Raw genomic sequence first — 19,524 nt, 5'->3', positions numbered from 1 at the left:
CTCCTTGGCGGGTGAGGGTGGGGGGGGCGGGGGAGGCCGGGGCTTGCCCCGTGCAGCCACGATGCTCCTGGACGCCGGCCCCCAGTATCCCGCGATCGGTGTGACCACCTTTGGCGCATCCCGGCACCACTCGGCGGGCGACGTGGCCGAGCGAGACGTGGGCCTGGGTATCAACCCGTTCGCCGACGGCATGGGCGCCTTCAAGCTCAACCCCAGTTCGCACGAACTGGCCTCGGCGGGCCAGACCGCCTTCACGTCGCAGGCGCCCGGCTACGCCGCTGCTGCGGCCCTGGGCCACCATCACCACCCGGGCCACGTCGGCTCCTACTCCAGCGCAGCTTTCAATTCTACGCGGGACTTTCTGTTCCGCAACCGGGGCTTCGGCGACGCGGCGGCCGCAGCTAGCGCCCAGCACAGTCTCTTCGCTGCTTCGGCCGGCGGCTTCGGGGGCCCACACGGCCATACGGACGCCGCGGGCCACCTCCTTTTCTCTGGGCTTCACGAGCAGGCGGCGGGCCACGCATCGCCCAACGTGGTCAACGGGCAGATGCGGCTGGGCTTCTCCGGGGACATGTACCCGCGGCCGGAGCAGTACGGCCAGGTGACCAGCCCGCGATCCGAGCACTACGCCGCACCGCAGCTTCACGGCTACGGGCCCATGAACGTGAACATGGCTGCACACCACGGCGCTGGCGCCTTCTTCCGCTATATGCGCCAACCCATCAAGCAAGAGCTTATCTGTAAATGGATCGAGCCGGAGCAGCTGGCCAACCCCAAAAAGTCGTGCAACAAAACTTTCAGCACCATGCACGAGCTGGTCACGCACGTCACCGTGGAGCACGTCGGCGGCCCAGAGCAGAGCAACCACATCTGTTTCTGGGAGGAGTGTCCACGCGAGGGCAAGCCCTTCAAAGCCAAATACAAACTGGTCAACCACATCCGCGTGCACACCGGCGAAAAGCCTTTTCCCTGCCCGTTCCCTGGCTGCGGCAAGGTTTTCGCGCGTTCAGAGAACCTCAAGATCCACAAAAGGACGCACACAGGTATGGAAATCAATGTAGGACGCTCTACCTCCCACCCGGGCCGAGATTCGAAAGTTGAGGGCTTGAGAGGCACAAACCCTGCCTCGCTGGGGTCTGGGCCTCAGGTTCCAGGAGACAGGCAGATCCGATTTTTAGTTCGGGTCTTGAAAATATAGGCAAACAGAGAGAGTGGACGAGAAGGATCCGAGCATACAGGTTTTAAAAACAAGGAATAAAAAGAATTGGAAGCCGGGAAGCCGGGTCTGGCTTGGCCCAGCGCTTGACAAGCTGTAATCCAGGAGAGGAGGCGTGTGTAGAGCAGCTATGGAGGAGCCAGGTGCTCCAGCCATAAACAAATCTAAACTCTTGCTGGTGGCTACCCTCTCTGGGACTTTGTTGAGTCCCTTCAACTGGAAAAGGTGGAGAAAGTTGAGGTTGAGTTAAAGGATGTAGAAGCAGAAAGAAACAGGCAGTGAGTGGAGTTGGGGTAGGAGGTATAATTCGGATCTGAGGAGGAGGACATCAGGTTTATGCGTATTTGAAGACATAAATTTTACAAAGGACGAGTTGGAATTGAGGAGTGAGGAGATACTGGGTGGAAGGTGCAGAAATCGTAATTGTCAATTACACTGCCTAGAGACTGTTCTTAAAATGCGGGGCTCCTGAGTTGGCCTTTAAAAATACCGACAAGTCGAAAGCTTTAGAAAGAAACAGAACAACAGCAAAAAATAAGAAAACAAGTTCCAGGAGACTCAGGCCTTCAGGCGAGCGCGGGGGGTGGGGGGAAAGGGGGGGGAGTGTGTGGAAATTATGGGTCGTCTGGGCCCAAGAGTCAGGGAATCTGATGGCCCTCTGTATTTGGACATTGTCTGGTGGAAGAGAACCCGACTTGAACTCTAGGTTTAATGGCCCTGCCAGGTAAGAACTTTAGGCGTGGAAACCCCCTCCCCCACTTTCCAGATCACGCAATAAAATGTGATGTATGTAGGGGGTGGAGTGGAGTTGGGTGGAAGAGGCAATGGGGGGGGGGCGTACAGTGCGTCTGGGAGGGGTAAGAGAGAGGAGGGAAGAGCGAAGCGGGAGAATCGACCTGGTCCTGAAAATTAGAACGAAAAGCTATGTAGAAGCCTTTGGGTGACCTCTGTAAAAACCTGGGCAGAAAAGCCAACATCCAGAGTCGCTGCTATTCTGGATAGGAAAAACAAAAACAAAAACAAAACAAAACAAAACAAAACCTGTTCCTGCTACTTGTATCGCTACTACTACCACCACTACAAAGTAAAAATAAAATGCAGATACAGCTGTCTTGGGCGTTAAAAAGTATAGTTAAAATATTCATTGTTGCACTACAGATGCATGGATTTATCAAAACCCCAGATTTTAAGCTCGCAGGGACTACGCTCGGGCAACGATCATTTTAATTTATTAAGGTGTATCTATTAAAACCTTGGAAACAGTTCCTGATTTATTTTAAATGAGACCCATCTCTTTCTCAACTCTCACATCAGGGGAGAAGCCCTTCAAGTGCGAGTTCGAAGGCTGCGACCGGCGCTTCGCCAACAGCAGCGACCGCAAGAAGCACATGCATGTGCACACGAGCGACAAGCCCTACCTTTGCAAGATGTGCGATAAGTCCTACACGCACCCCAGCTCTCTGCGCAAACACATGAAGGTAACGCCGCCGCGGTCTGGCCGCCCGCCTTCCAGCGGGAGCCCTCTGTGCGCCGGGGCCGGGGCCAGCAGCTCTGCAGCGGCTTCCCGGCGGCGGCGGGAGCCGCAGGAGGCGGAGAGGCCGACAGTTTCACTCTGTGCGGTGGACCTGGGCAGAGGGAACGGGGGCGGGAAAGATAGCGGAACGCGAGGCCAATTAAACGGACTACTTCGTAACGAAAGTAAAAACCAGGGCGGTGACTCGGAGGCCGCGCTGTCAGGGCCGTGGCTGCGGAGGCTGCGGCGGTAAGCGCCGCCATTGCTCCCGGCGGCCCGGGGCAGGCGAGGACGCGGTCCTGAGCTCAGCACTGCACATCTGCTCTCCCCAAAGTGGGCAGGCAAACTTTAGGAAGTGAACTTTCCTAGACTCCGGCCTGGAAAGCAGCTCTCCCCTTCCCCACCCCTTCCCAACCCCCTCCCTCCTTTTTTCTTTTGTGAGTACCTCGGGCACAGTCTCCTCCTGGAGCGCGGTGGCTGTGCGGGGCCCAGCCGGGCTGAACCGAGCCCAAGTCCCATTGGTCCTGGCTACACAGAGTCTGGGAGATCCCGGGCTTTGAAAGGAGCGGGGAAGGCTAGGGGAGGGGGTGCTCGGCGGGGGGAAGGGGGGGCACCGCGTTGGTAGCCTCGGGTAGCCGCCGGGCCCGCTCTTGATCCGCATTAAAACGCAACTTTACTCTCTCAGGTCCACGAGTCCTCTTCCCAGGGCTCACAGCCTTCGCCCGCCGCCAGCTCCGGGTACGAGTCGTCCACGCCACCCACCATCGTGTCTCCCACCACAGACAACCCGACCACCAGCTCCATGTCGCCCTCCTCCTCCGCGGTCCACCACACAGCCGGCCACAGCGCGCTCTCTTCCAATTTTAACGAATGGTACGTTTAAAATCAGAAACAAAACATGCCAAACCCTATTTAAGAGACTGAACACACGCGTACACACAATATTATTGAAAGAATCCTGAAAATCAAAACACCCCTCGTCCCGATTCCGCGAACGTTTGCTTGTTTTTGTTTTTAAATCTGCCAGTAAATCCAGGACTGAGTAAAACAGAGGAAACAGCAAGCCTTTAATTTTTTTTTTCATTTTCTTTTCATTCTTTCTTTCTTTCTTTCTTTTTTCTTTTCTTTCTCTCCTTTTCTTTTTCTTTTTTCTTCCCTTTCCTTTTTCTTTTCCTTTCCTTTTCTTTTCTTTTTTGGGAAAAGGCTTGGTAGCTGAAGGGCGCGGGAGGGGGTGGAAGAGGAGGCGGCTGCCTGATCGAACACCGCCAAAGGCCCTGAGGGCCAATTTCTAGTTGGATCAGAACAAGCTCTCTGGGGCTGCAGCTTTTCTTTATCTTCTTGTTTTACTTTCTTGTAAATACAGAATTATTAGCTTAAATCTGTTCTGTTGGATTCTGTATATAGCTACATCTCGATTGGAGTGGGTGGGTGGGATCGTGGCGTGGTGGTCTTTGCATTGGGGAGGGGAGGGCCGGCGGGAGGGGGGGGGGGGGGGGGTGGGCGGCCGAAAGCCAACTGTTTGTACTGAATGGCAAGAATGTTCTAGTAAATGTGTACCAAAATGTGAACTACTTTGTACGATTACAGTCTCACGTCGACCTAACAGAATATTATTGATATTAATGTGCTTTTTTTGTATAAAGTGCAAACATTTCGTCCCAAAGTCTGAGTACTTTAGTGCAGTAAAATGTTGTTTCATGTCCTGTCAACAATTCGTATAGTACGAGCCTGGATCTACGTGTCAAACTGTTCCATTTGTTTATGTAAAGTGATATTAAAAAAGATATAAACTATAGCTGTCCATTGCTTTTGGCAAAATATACAACCACACAATGTATATAATTCCTAGTTTCCATATTTATCCGCATGTAAAGGGCCCGGTTTATCCATGTTACAGCTATTCAGTATTTATGGCTAGAAGAAAAAAAAAAAAAAAACTCGTATGTACACTTTAGTTTCCAGAACTGTTTGGTAATCTTTCGTACCTTATTAAAGATTCTTAAATCTCAGTGATTGTGGTAGGAATTTCTTCTTCACACCCCCCTCCTCCCCAGCAACCTGTGCCAGCCTTAGTGGATCTTCGGGAAAGCTCTCAGCCTCTCTTGCCTTCTTTTCTGTCATGGCAGGTCATATAAACTTGATAAATGAACGCTACCCTGCTGGCTTTCCGAGAGGGTGTAATTAGTATTTATATCAAAATTTATGAAACAAATTTTCGGCCTCAGTATAATTTAAATGACCTTTGCAGACATAGAATAACAACCATAAAAATAACGGAAATAGATTGCACAGGCAGCATCAATATTAATGTAAGCGAATTGTGAGAAGCTCGGGGGCTCTCTCGGTAGCCTTGCAAATGAACTTGCAGTCGTTCAAGGGTTCAGCTGCCCCCCCAATTAAATCCCCTGGTCTGAAACTGGATTGTAGATTTACAATATTATATTTTAAATTGCTGTCTTCAATTAAACCATGATGGCCATAACTAATTTTCAGGATGCCGATGCACGCTTTTCCAGGCTTTCCATCTTTGTGCAAAAGTAAATGTCCATAAAGCGTTTCACTTATATTTTTTTCCAAACATGATGCTAATTTAAATTAATTACTTCCTATGATATATTATTATTTCTATAATTTTGCTACTGTCATTAGTTCTCTCAAAAATACATCTAGAAAAGAGAATTATTTTATGTAATGTGATTATCTTTCTATCTCTTTTATTTATTTCTCATTTACTTAAGAAATTCGTTCCATTGGCTGGCGTTGATACAGTAAATTTGTAAATGAGGAGACAATATAAAAAATCTAAATTACTTGTGCTTAATGACTGTGGCAGAGCGCCTTTTCTCTAAATCAGATTGTCTTTCTTGCAGTTTAGTTTGATAGATTTTCAAGCTATGCTGCTTGGCGAAGTTAGGTTCTCTGGTAGGGACGCTGGTTTCTTTGTCTCTGGTTGTCGCTTGCATGATCGCCCCATTAGGCAGACAACGTAGCTAGAACTCACAAATCAGGCCCCTGGCTATGCCTGCAAGGGTATGGATGTGTTAGAAGTCAGGGGAAGCATGGTTCTGCTTCTCAACTGTCCTCTGTATGTCCTGGAAGTTACAGGCCTAAGAACAAGAACCTCTTAAGAGCTTAACATGTGTTTCACAGCAATAGCAACTTAAGAAATTATATTACTGGCTAATTACAAAATAAAAATGTTACACTCTTTAAAACCACCTCTTGCTATTTGTACATCGATGTTTAGTCAACAGTCTTATTTACTGAAAAAAGACTTTGCTGCACTTAATATACCACATAATATTTTTAATAGAAAGAAGTGGGACTATTGATGTTTAACTGTAAAAAAAAAAATGTTCTGTTTATAACAGTGATATTGGCCTTTTATGAAAAGAGCGCCACCTTGCAAAATTTGTTGAGATTTTAAAAAGTTGAATACCCCAAGCAAGAGCTGCTGTTAATTCTAAAAAATTGTGAGATTAAAACCCTGGCCTCAGTAGCTTTGGAAAGGTTAAGACTGATTAACAGTGTAGTGTCTAAACTGACATTAAACCCTGAGCCCAGCATTAAATGCAGAAAGGAGAATAGAATTAACTCATTTTCCTAGGAAAAACAACAGATCCATTAATAATCTCTCTCTATCTTTGTTAAAGATGAGGTTTTTCTGGGAACCTGATGTGAATATGATGATAGTTTTAACAGCACTTTTGTGATTTTTGTCAGAGTGTTTAAGAAGACAGCATATTTGACTATTTCTAAATTAAGTTTACTTCAAATGTGAAAATCTGTCCGATTGTTATGTTCCCAAATGCCCTTTTGCTTTACTATCATAGTGTAATGATTAAATATCACACTATGACAAATGATTTATGTAGACTATTTTAAAAATACATTTTAGAAGTACTTTTTTTTCAAATTTCAAATATTCATGTGGATTTTTAAGGTCAAATAATTTTATTACCACTTGAGAAGCCTTCTGTATGTATTTATGAGTAATCTCACAGCAAAGGAACTTTTATAATATAAAACAACATTTATGCCAATCCTCTCTTTGCTTTGTTTCCTCCAATGCCCACCACAAAGAAAAAGTCATTAATGATGTAAGTCACCAAAATAATGCTTTAAACTTAAATGTAGTCTATTATTTTGCTGGCACCTTTAATGTCTGCTTCTTGAGATGTATTCTTCATACTTTTCTTCATGGGCTATTAGGTTTTGAAATACATGAATGTGAACAGAGAAATATATTGTTAGACTCTATTTAGCAGGAGCTGAGGATGCTGCAAATGGCTGGTTTCTATGTGTAGTTGTGGATTTTGATCTAGGCAGAAGGCCATACTGCTTCATATTGCATACTACATTGTATTCTGGGTACTACCAAATGATTAGGACAGCTAACAAGTTATTAAAATGTTATTTTGTGTCAACAGAAAATTCCTGAGTACAAGCATTCTTTTGAGAAATGAAGAGGAATGTTTGGTGTGTGTGTGTGTGTGTGTGTGTGTGTGTGTGTGTGTTGTGCATTCAAAGAGCAAGCATATAAATACACAAGCACCATTTTTATGGGGGCTAAGTAATTCTCAAATATTTCAGAGCCTTTGTTTTCTTCTTCAAAAGCTACCCCCAACTGCTTAAAGCATTTGCAGCTGATGATTTTGATTTTTTAAAGTCAAGCATTCAAGTTAACCTTTAAGAAGCAAACCACCTCTAAAAGAAAGATGTAACCTTTCAATTGCCTTATTTATTTATTTATTCATATATTTTTTTATTTATTTAACTGACAATGAAAATAGCACTAACCTTCTTTCCTGATGGGCTTGGCATTTAGATATTTTTATTTGTTGATTGTTAAGTTTCTCAGAACTTTGAAAGGCTTGTCAACAGCACTACACTGTCCAAGATCTTACCTACTTCCCCAAATGTTGCTCAGCACTAATTTTGAGGCCAAGGTGTAATTAGTGCCCAGGACCCTAGTGAATCATTGCTGAAAGACTTGGTACCTGAACACTCCAAGAAGTGACTTGGAGAAAACTTTGGATTTTAAAGATGGGTTCAATGTAAGTCATTTTGAGGGTAACTATATGTGTTCTCAAAAATTTAAAAGGAAGACACTGGGTATATTTTCTTAGCTTTTGTTGGTCTAGATGTGAAGACATTAGATTTTACATGTCTTCAACTTCTACTCTCTCATTTCTCCAATTTAAAATGCTAATCACTCCCTCATAAGTACAGAGGTCTAGACGCCTAGTAACATTAATTGTAGTTCTCAGAACTGTGGATTCATACCAAGAAAAAGGTGTTTTCATAAAGATGCTCCGAGTTGATATTATTCATTACTTTTCGAGTTCTTGAAAATAGAGTAGCAATGGAAAGACTGATTCTGTTTCTGCCAATCCAGACACTAAAGGCCTGTCTAACCCATAATATTTTTCTCTTAAATTTTAAGGACAAAAATGTTACCCCACTGGCTGTAACATGTACCCATTTAAAATAGTTATAGAATGTAAGATTTTTTTCAGAGTGTGTGTGTGGTGATCATATGGCATTCTTATTTTCAATAGATAGTTACTAACTAAACAAGAGACAAGCAATGAAAATGTTGAATTATAGCTTATATTCAAGACTTTCAAAGTTTATTGAAAACATAATGTTGTTCTATGCACAAAATATGAATAATGTTGGCCTTCAGTCTATGAGCGGTTGATTGGTTTAGTATCCCTCCCCCAGCAATTGGAAATACACCATGCAAACTCTGGGCTGTTTTATCCTACAAGGTGGAATGGTCATCAGCTCCTCATTAGGGTTTCAAAATGATGAATTAGAAGTGGGTTCTTCAAGAAACAGAATTTAGCCATCTAGTACGGGAAACTGTGTTTGCTAATGGTGGTATTAGAGACCTGTGACAGTCTGTACATTGAATTCTGATTGCCTTCCATGGCCCAGGAGAATACACAGGCTGTGGAAGTTACCGAGAGACGTATCCACCCACAGCACAAGCACAAGTCAACTGCTGAACGTGGCCATGAACACATTGTAACTACATCTTCAACAACAGACTCACTGCAAGGCATTAGACTCGAGCAAACTTATAAAACAAAAGCTATCAGTTGGTGTTGTGTGTGTGTGTGTGTGTGTGTGTGTGTGTGTGTGTGTGTGTGTAACTATTTCCAATATAAGCCTCAAAAAATCTGGACATAAACGCTGAGAAAAGTTCACACTGCAATTCTTTACTTTTTTTTTTTTTTTTTTAAACTTTGTCTAACCGGGAAATTTTTAGCCTCTGACAAAGAAACTGAAGTTTCAGAAGAGGAGAGAACCAAGATTAAAGAATGGGATAGAATTTGCTGACGGAGACATTTTTTGCCTAGGAGGATATTTTCAAAGTATGGAAACAGACCCGAGGAGTGAGTGCAGAGGACACTCCGGCTAGCCTCTCTGGCAGCCAAGGCGTAGACAGTGTGGCCACACTTGGCCTGGTGGCTAACCTAAGGGGCCTGAGGCGCCTCAGCCAGCTGGGACGTGTTTCCAGGTCCCCCAGGCCTCCAGCCGGACCAGCAGCGCGCATGCGCGGCAAGCGGCCCTGGGCTCCACGTGCTAATGAATATGCATGGTGCCCCCGCCCTTGGCGAGCAGAGGAGGGAATCGCGGAAGCTCCAGCCTGTGAAAGTCTCTGGCCTGACTCCCAAAATAGTGCGGCGGGGAAACCGCACGTGTTTGTTTTCAAACCGCGCTGGTTTAAGTGAGTTCACAATGCCAGCAGAGGCTCGGGTAACCTGCGGCTGCGGCTGTAAGGACTGAGCGGCGGGAGCAGGGCCGGGATGCTGGGTTGCTTGGCTCCAGTGGGCCGATCCTACTGTGGCTGGACTCCTGGCTCACTCGTTGTCCGCTCAGGGCTCCCCAATGTCCTGTTCCTTCTTATGCGGGTTCTAGCGCCTTGGCTGTTCTCAGACACACACCCTTTCCGCGTTCCTCAGACAACATGTCTTGTGGACTCAGCTGGTCCCTAGGGTCCAGGACCGGCCTTTGAAGGGCCTGGCAATTGGCGGTTTGTACGGGCTTTCCACTTCCCTTATTCGGAGCCCAGTCCTGGTGTGTGCCCATCTTTGTGTCTCCCTCCGACCTTCCCTCTAGGCCCCTGGCGCTCCTCCAAGGAACCCCCACCCCCAACACACACACCATTTACTGCGTTAGATGCTATTTGCTTGAACAGCCACCCTAGGGTCTTTTATGGACCCCTCCCAAATACTAGTCAGTTTGCTGCTGTGCGTCCTGGAACGGTCCAGTTGAGTTCAAACACACTCAACGTGAGGATTGGAGCACAGAACTACCGTGACCCAGAAACCAGGGGGTGTGAACTTGTGGCGCTGGGGTAATGGTTTTCTCTCCTCGTGGCATTTGTGGACTTCTGTATATTTCGTGGTATTTTGAGGCCTACGGATTATTTTCAGAACAGATGTATAACCTATCCGACGGAGAGGCCAGCATTTCTTCACAAAGAAGTGGGTAGAGGGGTCTCTGAGTCGACGCTATTTTGTCACGGACTTGTAGAATTAGTCGTTTTAGATGTTTCAATTGAAACACTGTCAAGTGATAGTAGAAATGGCCTCCAACACGTCCAGTCCTCTGAACCTCACTTTCAGATGAACAGGTAGAGGCGTTTTGTGGAGCGCACACTCTCACTGTCAACAGTGAAAGCCTGGGTCACCGTCCAGGTCACACAGCGTTCTGCTCTAGGGCCAGCACAACCCATGCAGGTTCTTTTCACCTGGCTGCCATCACCAGCCAAATACTCTTCTGCCTTAGACTTGACGACGACGGGGGTGGGGGGAGGGTTTGGGGACTTCATTGTCTGGACAAAGCCGTTCTTCCTGGATAGCGTTGGTAGCTCAATGCCATCTTCACTCAACCAATCTCGTAGCTCAATAATCGGAGTTTCTCAGAAGAGAACATTTGTTGTAGGCTCTTTGCGTGCCTCGCCATTTCTTGCCCACTGAGGGTTAGGCCCGGGGTGGGTGGGGGGGAACCTGCCCGAAGCCACTCAGCCTGTACACTCAAAAAAAGTGGTTAGGACACAAAGGATCAGTTAGCTCTCTTTTCCGAGGTGCTCCGAGCTTCTGGTCTCTGCAGAATCCTTGAAACAGACGCCACCCAGAAAGACCTAGGTCTTTCTGAGTTTGAATACCCGGCCAGGAGCGACCAAGACTCCGGACTCTAGCTAGTGCTGAAGGTCTGTGAGGGGATCCCTGAGTAAAAAGCTCAAAGCCAGCGTGTGTTCCCGCGTTTCCTCAAAGACCAAGGCCCAAAGAAACCTTCTTATTTGGCGCGGGCTAAAAGGGAGGGAGGGGAGGGGCGGGATGGAGTTGGGGGTCTGCACACTGCGGCGGGGGGGGGGGGGGGGAGGAAGGGGGTCCTCGCTCAGTAGCGCGACTAAGCTCAGCCGCCGCCTGGGAGCTGAGTCTTCTCTGGGCCAGAGGAGTGGCGGCGGCGGAGCCAGAGCTCCGGAGACTCAGGTTCGAGAGGGACCAGCGGCTCCACGCCAGGTCAAGTTCAGTCTTCACTGGCCGCAGCTGGCGGGTGTGGGAGTTAGGGAAAAGGGAGTCCCGACCTGCTTTCAGCTTTCTCTCCCCCATATTTGTGCCTTAGCCCTAGTCCAAATTGCTTGTCTCCCGTAGGAGTGACTCTAGTCACTCCGCCTCAATCGCTGAAATCTAGCCCCCTCCCCCTGATCTGGTAAGTTCAGTTCTTCCCAAACCCCCAGCCGTCTACCCAGCCACGTGGGTTCACGGCTGCGTGTGTGTGCGTGTGTGTGTGCGTGTGTGTGTGTGTGTGTGTGTGTGTGTGTGTGTGCGCGCGCGCGACCCCAGGCGCACGCCACCAAGTTGAGCTGTTTGGAACAGTCAAGCCCTTACAGCCTTCGCCACCGCCGGGCTGTCCCCTACCTTAGCCCCAAGGGGACTGGCCTTCACAATGAGCCAGGAGACGCGAGTGTCAGCTTCGCGATCCTGGGTCTTCTTTGGCTCTGAAGTCACCATCGTGAAGGAAGGGAGGGAGGGAGGGAGGGAGGGAGGGAGGAAAGAAGGAAGGAAGGAAGGAAGGAAGGAAGGAAGGAAGGAAGGAAGGAAGGATTCTCTGTTTTTCTAAAGGGGGGGGGGCGGCAATGGGGCAGATCGGAGACTTGCCTGACTTCTCCTAGGCAGTTTTAGTCACAAAGGTCCCCAACAAAAGTTACTCATGTTTTTTTTTTTTTTTTTTTAAATTGGGATTCAGTGAATTATTATTATTACCGTTTTAACATTTAACACGTATGTCACTCATAGCTTCTTAAGTATACATTCCTCTTGGGGACATTTTTAACAATTGCTTTATCCACAAATACTGATCCCTTCCTACGAGAAACAACAAAAACTCGTAATTTTAAAAATCAACTGCACTAGGACCTGTCCTTGACATTTGACTCTAGTGAAGCATGAAGGGACACACACACACACACACACACACACACACACACAGAGTCAAACAGCCATGGTATTTCTAGTTGGAGCTCTTGTGTGCACTATTATTGAAATCTGAGAGACGGATGCGGGGGTGGTGATGGGGTGCTGGATGGAGGAGGGCTTTTGAACTACTCGGCCCTGTTGCACAGGCCTGACCTTTGGCTGACACGGCCACGGAGCAGGCCGTTCGTTAACGAGGATTTGATACATTAGACATTCCAGCTGGGCGTGTAAACCCACGCTCTGAATCCAGATTTCGCTTAAATTAGTGTTCTAGGAAATGATCTTTCTAAGTCCTGAGGCTTAACCGAGTGTCAGCCAGGGCCCTGAAAAGGGCAACGAAGGATACCGGGGGGGGAAAAAAAGGCACATTCCTACCTCCTTAAATAAATAAATAACAAGAAGTAAAGCAAAATAAAACATTTTGAATAATTCCTGGAATCCTCCAAGGGTCCACTTTGAGGCAACGACTTGTAAATAAGGCTGAACATTTTCTAATGCATTTTGATCTGAACAATCTTACTAGGCAATGCTGTGAAAGCAGTTACAGTATATGTATGTATGTACACACACACACACACACACACACACACACACACACACACTCACATGAGTAAGATATGAATAGCTTAGGAGATACTACAGTGTAGCCATACATTCTCAGGAGATACTGGAGTGTAACCCAGGCAGCTAGATGCTCATGGAGAGAAAGGACCACAGAGTTTTAGGAGTCTTCTACAAGTTGCACACGCTCTATAATTTGGTTCAGCAACTTATGCCAAAACTTTGGAACCCAGACAGGGCAGATTGGCCACGAACTCCCGGAAGGACCTTGCACCTAACGTATTGAGCCTGCAGCTGGAGATGTCCCAGGCAGGACAGGAGGGCCACTTACTTGGTGGGCACCGAGGTTCCCTGACACTTACAGACCCGCACGACAAAAGGGTCCTTTCATTTCACAAGAGTTTCATCAAAACTCTGTTAGGAGGTGAATCTGCAGGAGACGCGTTTCCTCCCCCATTTCCAACAACAGATCCCTCTAAGGGTTATCAATAGTTGGGGGAAGAAATTCGCTCCTGCCACGGTCCTCATACGGCAGGGTGGAAGCCGGTTGAGGCCGGGAAATTATCTGAGTTTGCAGACCTCTAACCACCGGCTTCTGCAGCCGAAACCCTGCAGAGTATCGCAGCTCAGCGCCAGCTCTCCGCAACCGAGCACTGTCTTTCCGAGCCAGGTTTTGCTGGAGCAGCGCAGGGCTAATTGCAGAGACCCGAATTTATTATTGGAGAGAACTATAGTAAACGGTGTTCGGCCCCACATCTTTTCTACCTCTGTTCCTTCCAGTCCTCTGGGTGTAGGTGAAGAGATGGAAATTAAACGATAACTCCAACTACTATCACTCAATACAAAACAAACAAACAAACAAACACCTTTAAAAACAAGAAGTCCAGGGAGAGTTGCCATTCTTTAAAGAACGTGAGTTAAGAAGTCCAGTCAGGACTGGTCTGTGACAGATTCAGGGTTTGTTTCGGCTTCAGGTCTGTAGACTCAGACAGCGATCTTGGATTGGTAGCAAGGAGCCCACATGTGGGTCCTCCAGCCTTGGGATATGCCGGAGTTAAATACGCTTTTCCGTATCATGGAGGCCAAGGTTCCTTTGGATAAAACAAAATTTTCTATTTCCGTAAGAAGTTGGCAGCTTTCGGGTCTCACAAAATCTGGCCTGGAGACTAGGCGGGCAAGGAAGAAAGGAGGCAAGTTCTGGGCTAGCTGAGTTCACTTCCCCCCAGAGACAGACCCTAGCCACTTCTTTCAGTTTGCGACTCCTTCCCGAAGTGCACCTTCAAGTCCTTTTCCTCTTAGGCCCACGATTTTATTTTAAAAATTTTATTTATTTATTTTTGTCAGTACTAACTAACGTTGACCCTGTGGAGAGCAGAAGGAAGGAAAGTTGCAGTGTTTCTGGTGTTCTAAGCCGCCTCCCCCTTCCCCCATCCCACTGTGGCCTGGGAGGCTACCCTCACTTTGATGTTTCTAAGACCTGGTAGCTGTCTGGGAGCCGCTGGTAGTCCCCAGAGTGGACAAAGTTAACTCTAACACTTCTAGGGAACCATAAGCTAATGCACCCTTCTTTCCTCCGGGGGCTAAAGGGACCTTTGCCCTAGGCTCCCTCTTTGAGCTTCCTGTTTCAGCCAGCCGCTACCCAACCACCGGGGTAGGGGCGGCTGCTGGGGACCAGGCAGAGTGGCCGCTGACGTCAGGGGCTGTTGGCCGGCGGACCCTAGCCTGTCCGCAGGCGTCCTGCGAGGGCCTCGTTAATTTTCCTCCCCGCACTGGGCGTAGCAAAGAAAGCAGACTGCTCTGGCTGCAGGTTCTACCCACCTTTTCCTTTGGGAACGTAGCAGGAAAGGAAAGAGAAAGAGACTCGGTTTTTCAAAGCCTCGAAACTTAACTTCTCATTTTCTTCCCTGCACAAGTAGGTATGAAACTCACTTTCTACCTGTTTGAGGGGGATGCTGGGTGGAAGTACCAGTCTTTGTACATGTGGAAACCCCTTCGCTACCACTTTGCGAAGGACTCAGCGTCGGGGACTTCGGCGTTCCTGTAAACCCAGACTCTATTTCACTCTGGGTCCAGCTTTGCCATCCTGCCAGAGCTTTAGCTGGAGCTCCTACACTGTTATGGTTGACCAATAAAAAGAATTGCCCCCCTTCGGTTCCTCCAGAGGCAAAGCCAAGATAAACAGGAGAGCCTGGCTGTCCGGCTTCAGGAATAGAACTTTTTATTCACAACATCCAAAGTAGTTTTTTTTTTTTTTTTTTTAAGCGTTTATAATAGCTAGACTAAAACAGAATCTTTCACAAGTTAAGTAGCAATTTTAAAAATTCCACCCGTTCTGGTACCAGTACTGGTACGTTTTTAGCTTTGCAGAGGCAGGCAGGCACGGGGAGGTGGATTTTTTCTTGGACTCTTTCCTCCGTTTGGGAGGGAAAGGAATCATGCCATTGATAGTGCACTTCCACAGGTGACAGTGATGTGATTTTTTTTTTTTTGAGAAACAATTCACTGAAATTAGAATAAAATGTAACCCTCCCCCACGAATGAAAAGTAATGTTGCAAATCCAAGTGATTTGAATATTATTGGGCAATACGGATTTCTTTGAAATTAGATAACTGAATGAAAAACTCATTGGGAAAACCTTGTATATAAACAGGCAACTTACATGAATCCTTATATACTATTGCTGGAAAATAGTGATTCTTGACAATATATAACCATCCTCATAATTAGGAACGTAAAATGCATCTATCCAGCACTCACAGAATGAGAATATAAAACCACTGTAGTTACAGCAAAGCACAGGGAAGTACTGTACAAGGCAAGGGATTCTAACACAGAGCATAACAGTGGTCTGGGTTTGCATATTGTTTTGAAACTTCCACGGCACTATACAATGGTTTTCCTTTTGATGATTTTATTGTGAAATTAATAGGTTACTTGGCCAATAGTTATATGGCAAGCACACATATTGATCTACAGAAATATGCAATGATTATTTTATAAAATGAGCAGAACAGAACATTTACATGACTTATATATTTTTGAAGGAGAATTTTGGCAAGTTTAAGTGGCCACATTAGGAAATATATAAGGTTCCACAAGCACGCTCCACATGAACAATTTCTGAAATTGTGTACTTGAAATTCTATTTAAAAAAAAGTTTGAAAGAAACTTTATTTAGGCAAATAAAAATAATTGAGCAAAGGTTCAAGATCAAAACTATTTTCTTTTAATGATTGTTACATAATTTTGTAACTTGTAATACCTAATATCTAGACTTTTAATTAAAATTCTAAAGCCATGTTAACAGGATTGGAGAATATTTGGAGTTGAAGACAGCAGTTCATCAGCATTCAATAACTTCGGGGGCCGTGTTGCTATTTTATGTACTTCTTTTATGTTCCATAAGTCTTTCCAGAGGGCTTTACTATTTTTAGTGCAGCTGGCTGAAATTTATGGGCCTAGTATATATTTATTCCAGACTATGTGTACAGCGTTATAGCTTGGGGGAAAAAAAGCTATGTTAAAAGTCAGCTAATGTTGTTAGGAATTTTTTTTTAATCAATAAGTATTACAGATATAATGAAATAGTTTTATGACAGTGCTAAATTTCAGTCATTATTTGTGCTTGTTACTGTCTCCAAATAAGTGACCTATATACAGTTTGGAGCTAGTTCTTTGGAGCCACGTGACTTTGGTGATGTCTCAGTCACGATTTCCCTTCTGACCTGGCAAAGTCATTTGGCTCAGCTTTGTGTGTGTGTGTGTGTGTGTGTGTGTGTGTGAACTTCAGTACCCTGGACAAGATACTTTCTATATTTTTATGTCTCCCTCAAAACAGCAAGTTGGCTTACTATTGCTAAGTGAGTTAAAAGCAAAAAAATGTCTAAAGATAGAATTTGATTTATGAAACAAATTAAGCAAGGTAAATGCTTAAATGATTCGAACATAAATGCAGTTAACTAGCATTTCCCATGTCACATGCCATTGTTCATGTCCTTCCTTCCTGAGAGGCACTTTTCAGAAACATACACGCCATTTAAACATGGAGAGACATAAAAAAATTGCTTCCCAGTTGGAAAATAAAATAGAATACCTTTCCAAAACGTTTTGTCATTATAAACTATAAAGCATATTTTTGTAAAGCAGGGGGCAGGAATGGAAGGGATATTAAACTCAGACCCTTAAGGATGCACATTGATTAGAGCATCCATATGAAAACAGATGTAAGATATACCCCACGATACCCACTGAAGTCTATACAAATCACACTTTGTAAAGTTAAAAAAAAAAAAAAAAGGAAAGCACAACAATTTTACTCTCTTTTCTGGGTTAGCGTAAAGAGGTACATATATTGAGTATATTATTTAGTTGACAGATTCTACCACCATTTCTTGTTACCCTATCAGCTGACTATATCTCAGTGGATAAATCAATTGATTAATTAACAAAACAAACAAACTTTAAAGATGAACTTGGTCAAAAGGATAATGACTATGACATCTCAAAAATAAGCTCAAATACTTTCTTCCCTTCGGGAATATAATGGGAGCATCAAATAGCTTAAGTGTGGCACTTACCATAAGAAAAACACAAATAAAAATTGGCAACTTTTTGGCTCTCTTTGGGAGATAATGGATATCACCTGTTCTTGTAGATGAAAAGAAAATGTGTCACAGCCTTTCCTTTTCTTCCTTTAGCCTACCTGTACCTCCCTTGCCTTAATTTTGATCTTCACCCTCTCCCTGTTCCTTACACTTGCATTGGAACTCCAGGCAATGCACACTTTTCAAAAGACCTTTCTCAGGAGGATGACAATGGTATAACCAGTTTGCTATGTGAATATTTGCCAGAACACCGTCTATTGGGAGCAGGTTTTGTTGGAGCGCCCAGGTGCAGTTGGTTAGCATAAGGTCCCATGGATGAAGTTAGACTCTATGAATGTTAGATTCTGGGATGCTCTAAGGCTTTCAGATCCCTGGATGCCATTTTCATGTTGAATAAGACCAAGCAAAAACCCAGTCTGACAATTCCTAGGAAATCTTTGTAAAAGGATATATCCATCAATCACCAGGATGTCTACACTTGCAGAACTATGCAGAAACGTGCAACATTCTTCTCTTCCCTTACTGTTTTTAGATCTAAATACGGATTCTTTTGTTACTAACAACAAGCCCCTTTCTTGCTTTTATTATTTGTTTGTATTCATTTTAAAGTGTTTCTTATAAAAGTGTCAGCACATTGACTTTTTGTGTGTGTGTGTGAATTTCCAATCTGCTCTGAGATATTAAGCCATGTTTTTCTTTTTTTTCTGAGACTGACTCAATTCTTTGGCAGTGTTCCCCAGAAAAATTTTAAGCTCTTATAATATCTAATAGTCACCCCATGAAACCAAGGAATAATTCATGGTCTTTGAAGCTAGCTGTATTAATTTCTATGAAGGTCTAAATAGGACTCACCTCTACCTAATACAAGGAGCAAAGAAAAACCAGTTGACATATGATCCAGATTTTTGTTTTCCCTCCTCTGTTGTAGTCTGAATTCACTGGAAGTACTGCAACCCCGACCAGTATCAATCATTCCTACTTGATTGATAGCTCTTAGCATAAGAGACTTCTGGCAGGTATGCAGTGTTTTTGAAGAGGGGTGTGTGTGTGTGTGTGTGTGTGTGTGTGTGTGTGTGTGTGTGTGTTTAAAATTACGCACATGTGGCTTTGCTCACTTAATTATTTATTTTAACATTTATCTATTTATATTTAATCTTTTGTGCATGGGTGGTGTTTATCCTGCATGTACCACATGTGTGCCTGCTCCAGTGGAACTGGAGTTATAGATGGTTGTGAGTTGCTGTAGGGGTGTCGGGAATCAAATCCAGGTTTTCTGCAAGAACCGCCAGTGCTCTTAACCCCTGAACCATTCTCCACCCCATCTTCTTCTCTTTATAAAAAATTCATTCTGAATAATTTTCAACATACATGAAAGCAGAGAGAATAATGTAACAAACTAACACTCCTTGGTTATATTTGACAACTCCTGACCTGTCTAATGGTGTTCATATTTCTGTTCAGTGTTCTCCTTGAGGATTATTTTAAATATCATAATGTTTAAAAAGTAGATATTTATTACTTACCTAATAGGTAGTTATTGTAAAACAGAGTGTTTTGTGATGGCCATTAGTGTGTTTTACAGAAACTTCTCCAATTTGAGCTTCTGGATTCTTATTCTTACTCTTTTAAAGGAGGAGCCACTTCTAGTACCAGAGACCTTATTAGCCCCGGGAATCAAGAATCACTGTGCTACTTCAGCAAAAAAGAATAATTCAGTTGATTATCATTATAATCAATGAAAATGGGAGTGTGAAATGGAGACTTTGATAATTCCCAGGGTCCAGTAGTCATAAAGGAATCAGAATCATTCACCCAGAAGTTTTTAAGCTTGAGACATGATGACTAAGAATTTTCTTTTAAGAAAAAAAAAAAAAAGCATTAACTTGTACTGATGTGGAAAGAACTATTGTGTCTGGAAAAACTATCACTGAGGGGACATTGGATTGTAGTATCAAAACACCTCTGGCAACCTGTGAACTACCAAGAATATAATAAACATGAGTTTGTGTGATTCAGTGATTCATGTCATTTTTAAAATTGTGTTTATTTTTTGTTGATTTATTTCTGCTTGCATTGTCATGTGGATGCCATAGCACCCATGTGAGGGTCAGAAGACAATCTGTGAGAGTTGA

The 19,524-nt window shown here is 44.8% G+C and overlaps 1 protein-coding gene across 1 annotated transcript; it reads left to right on the top strand.

Annotated features, from left to right (window-relative positions):
• The first annotated feature begins 1 nt into the window (after position 1).
• Zic1 (Zic family member 1) lies at positions 2-3,843 on the top strand. Its single transcript, XM_036191680.1, has 3 exons — positions 2-1,043; positions 2,531-2,694; positions 3,415-3,843. Exons 1-3 carry the CDS (start codon positions 62-64, stop codon positions 3,610-3,612), a joined length of 1,344 nt encoding a protein of 447 aa, XP_036047573.1. The 5' UTR covers positions 2-61; the 3' UTR covers positions 3,613-3,843.
• The last annotated feature ends 15,681 nt before the right edge of the window (positions 3,844-19,524 follow it).

The sequence above is a fragment of the Onychomys torridus genome, chromosome 7 (genome assembly GCF_903995425.1).
Source record: "Onychomys torridus chromosome 7, mOncTor1.1, whole genome shotgun sequence".
Taxonomy (NCBI): domain Eukaryota; kingdom Metazoa; phylum Chordata; class Mammalia; order Rodentia; family Cricetidae; genus Onychomys; species Onychomys torridus.
The sequence above is the reverse complement of the archived record's forward strand: the minus strand, read 5'-3'. Positions and strand labels throughout refer to the sequence as shown.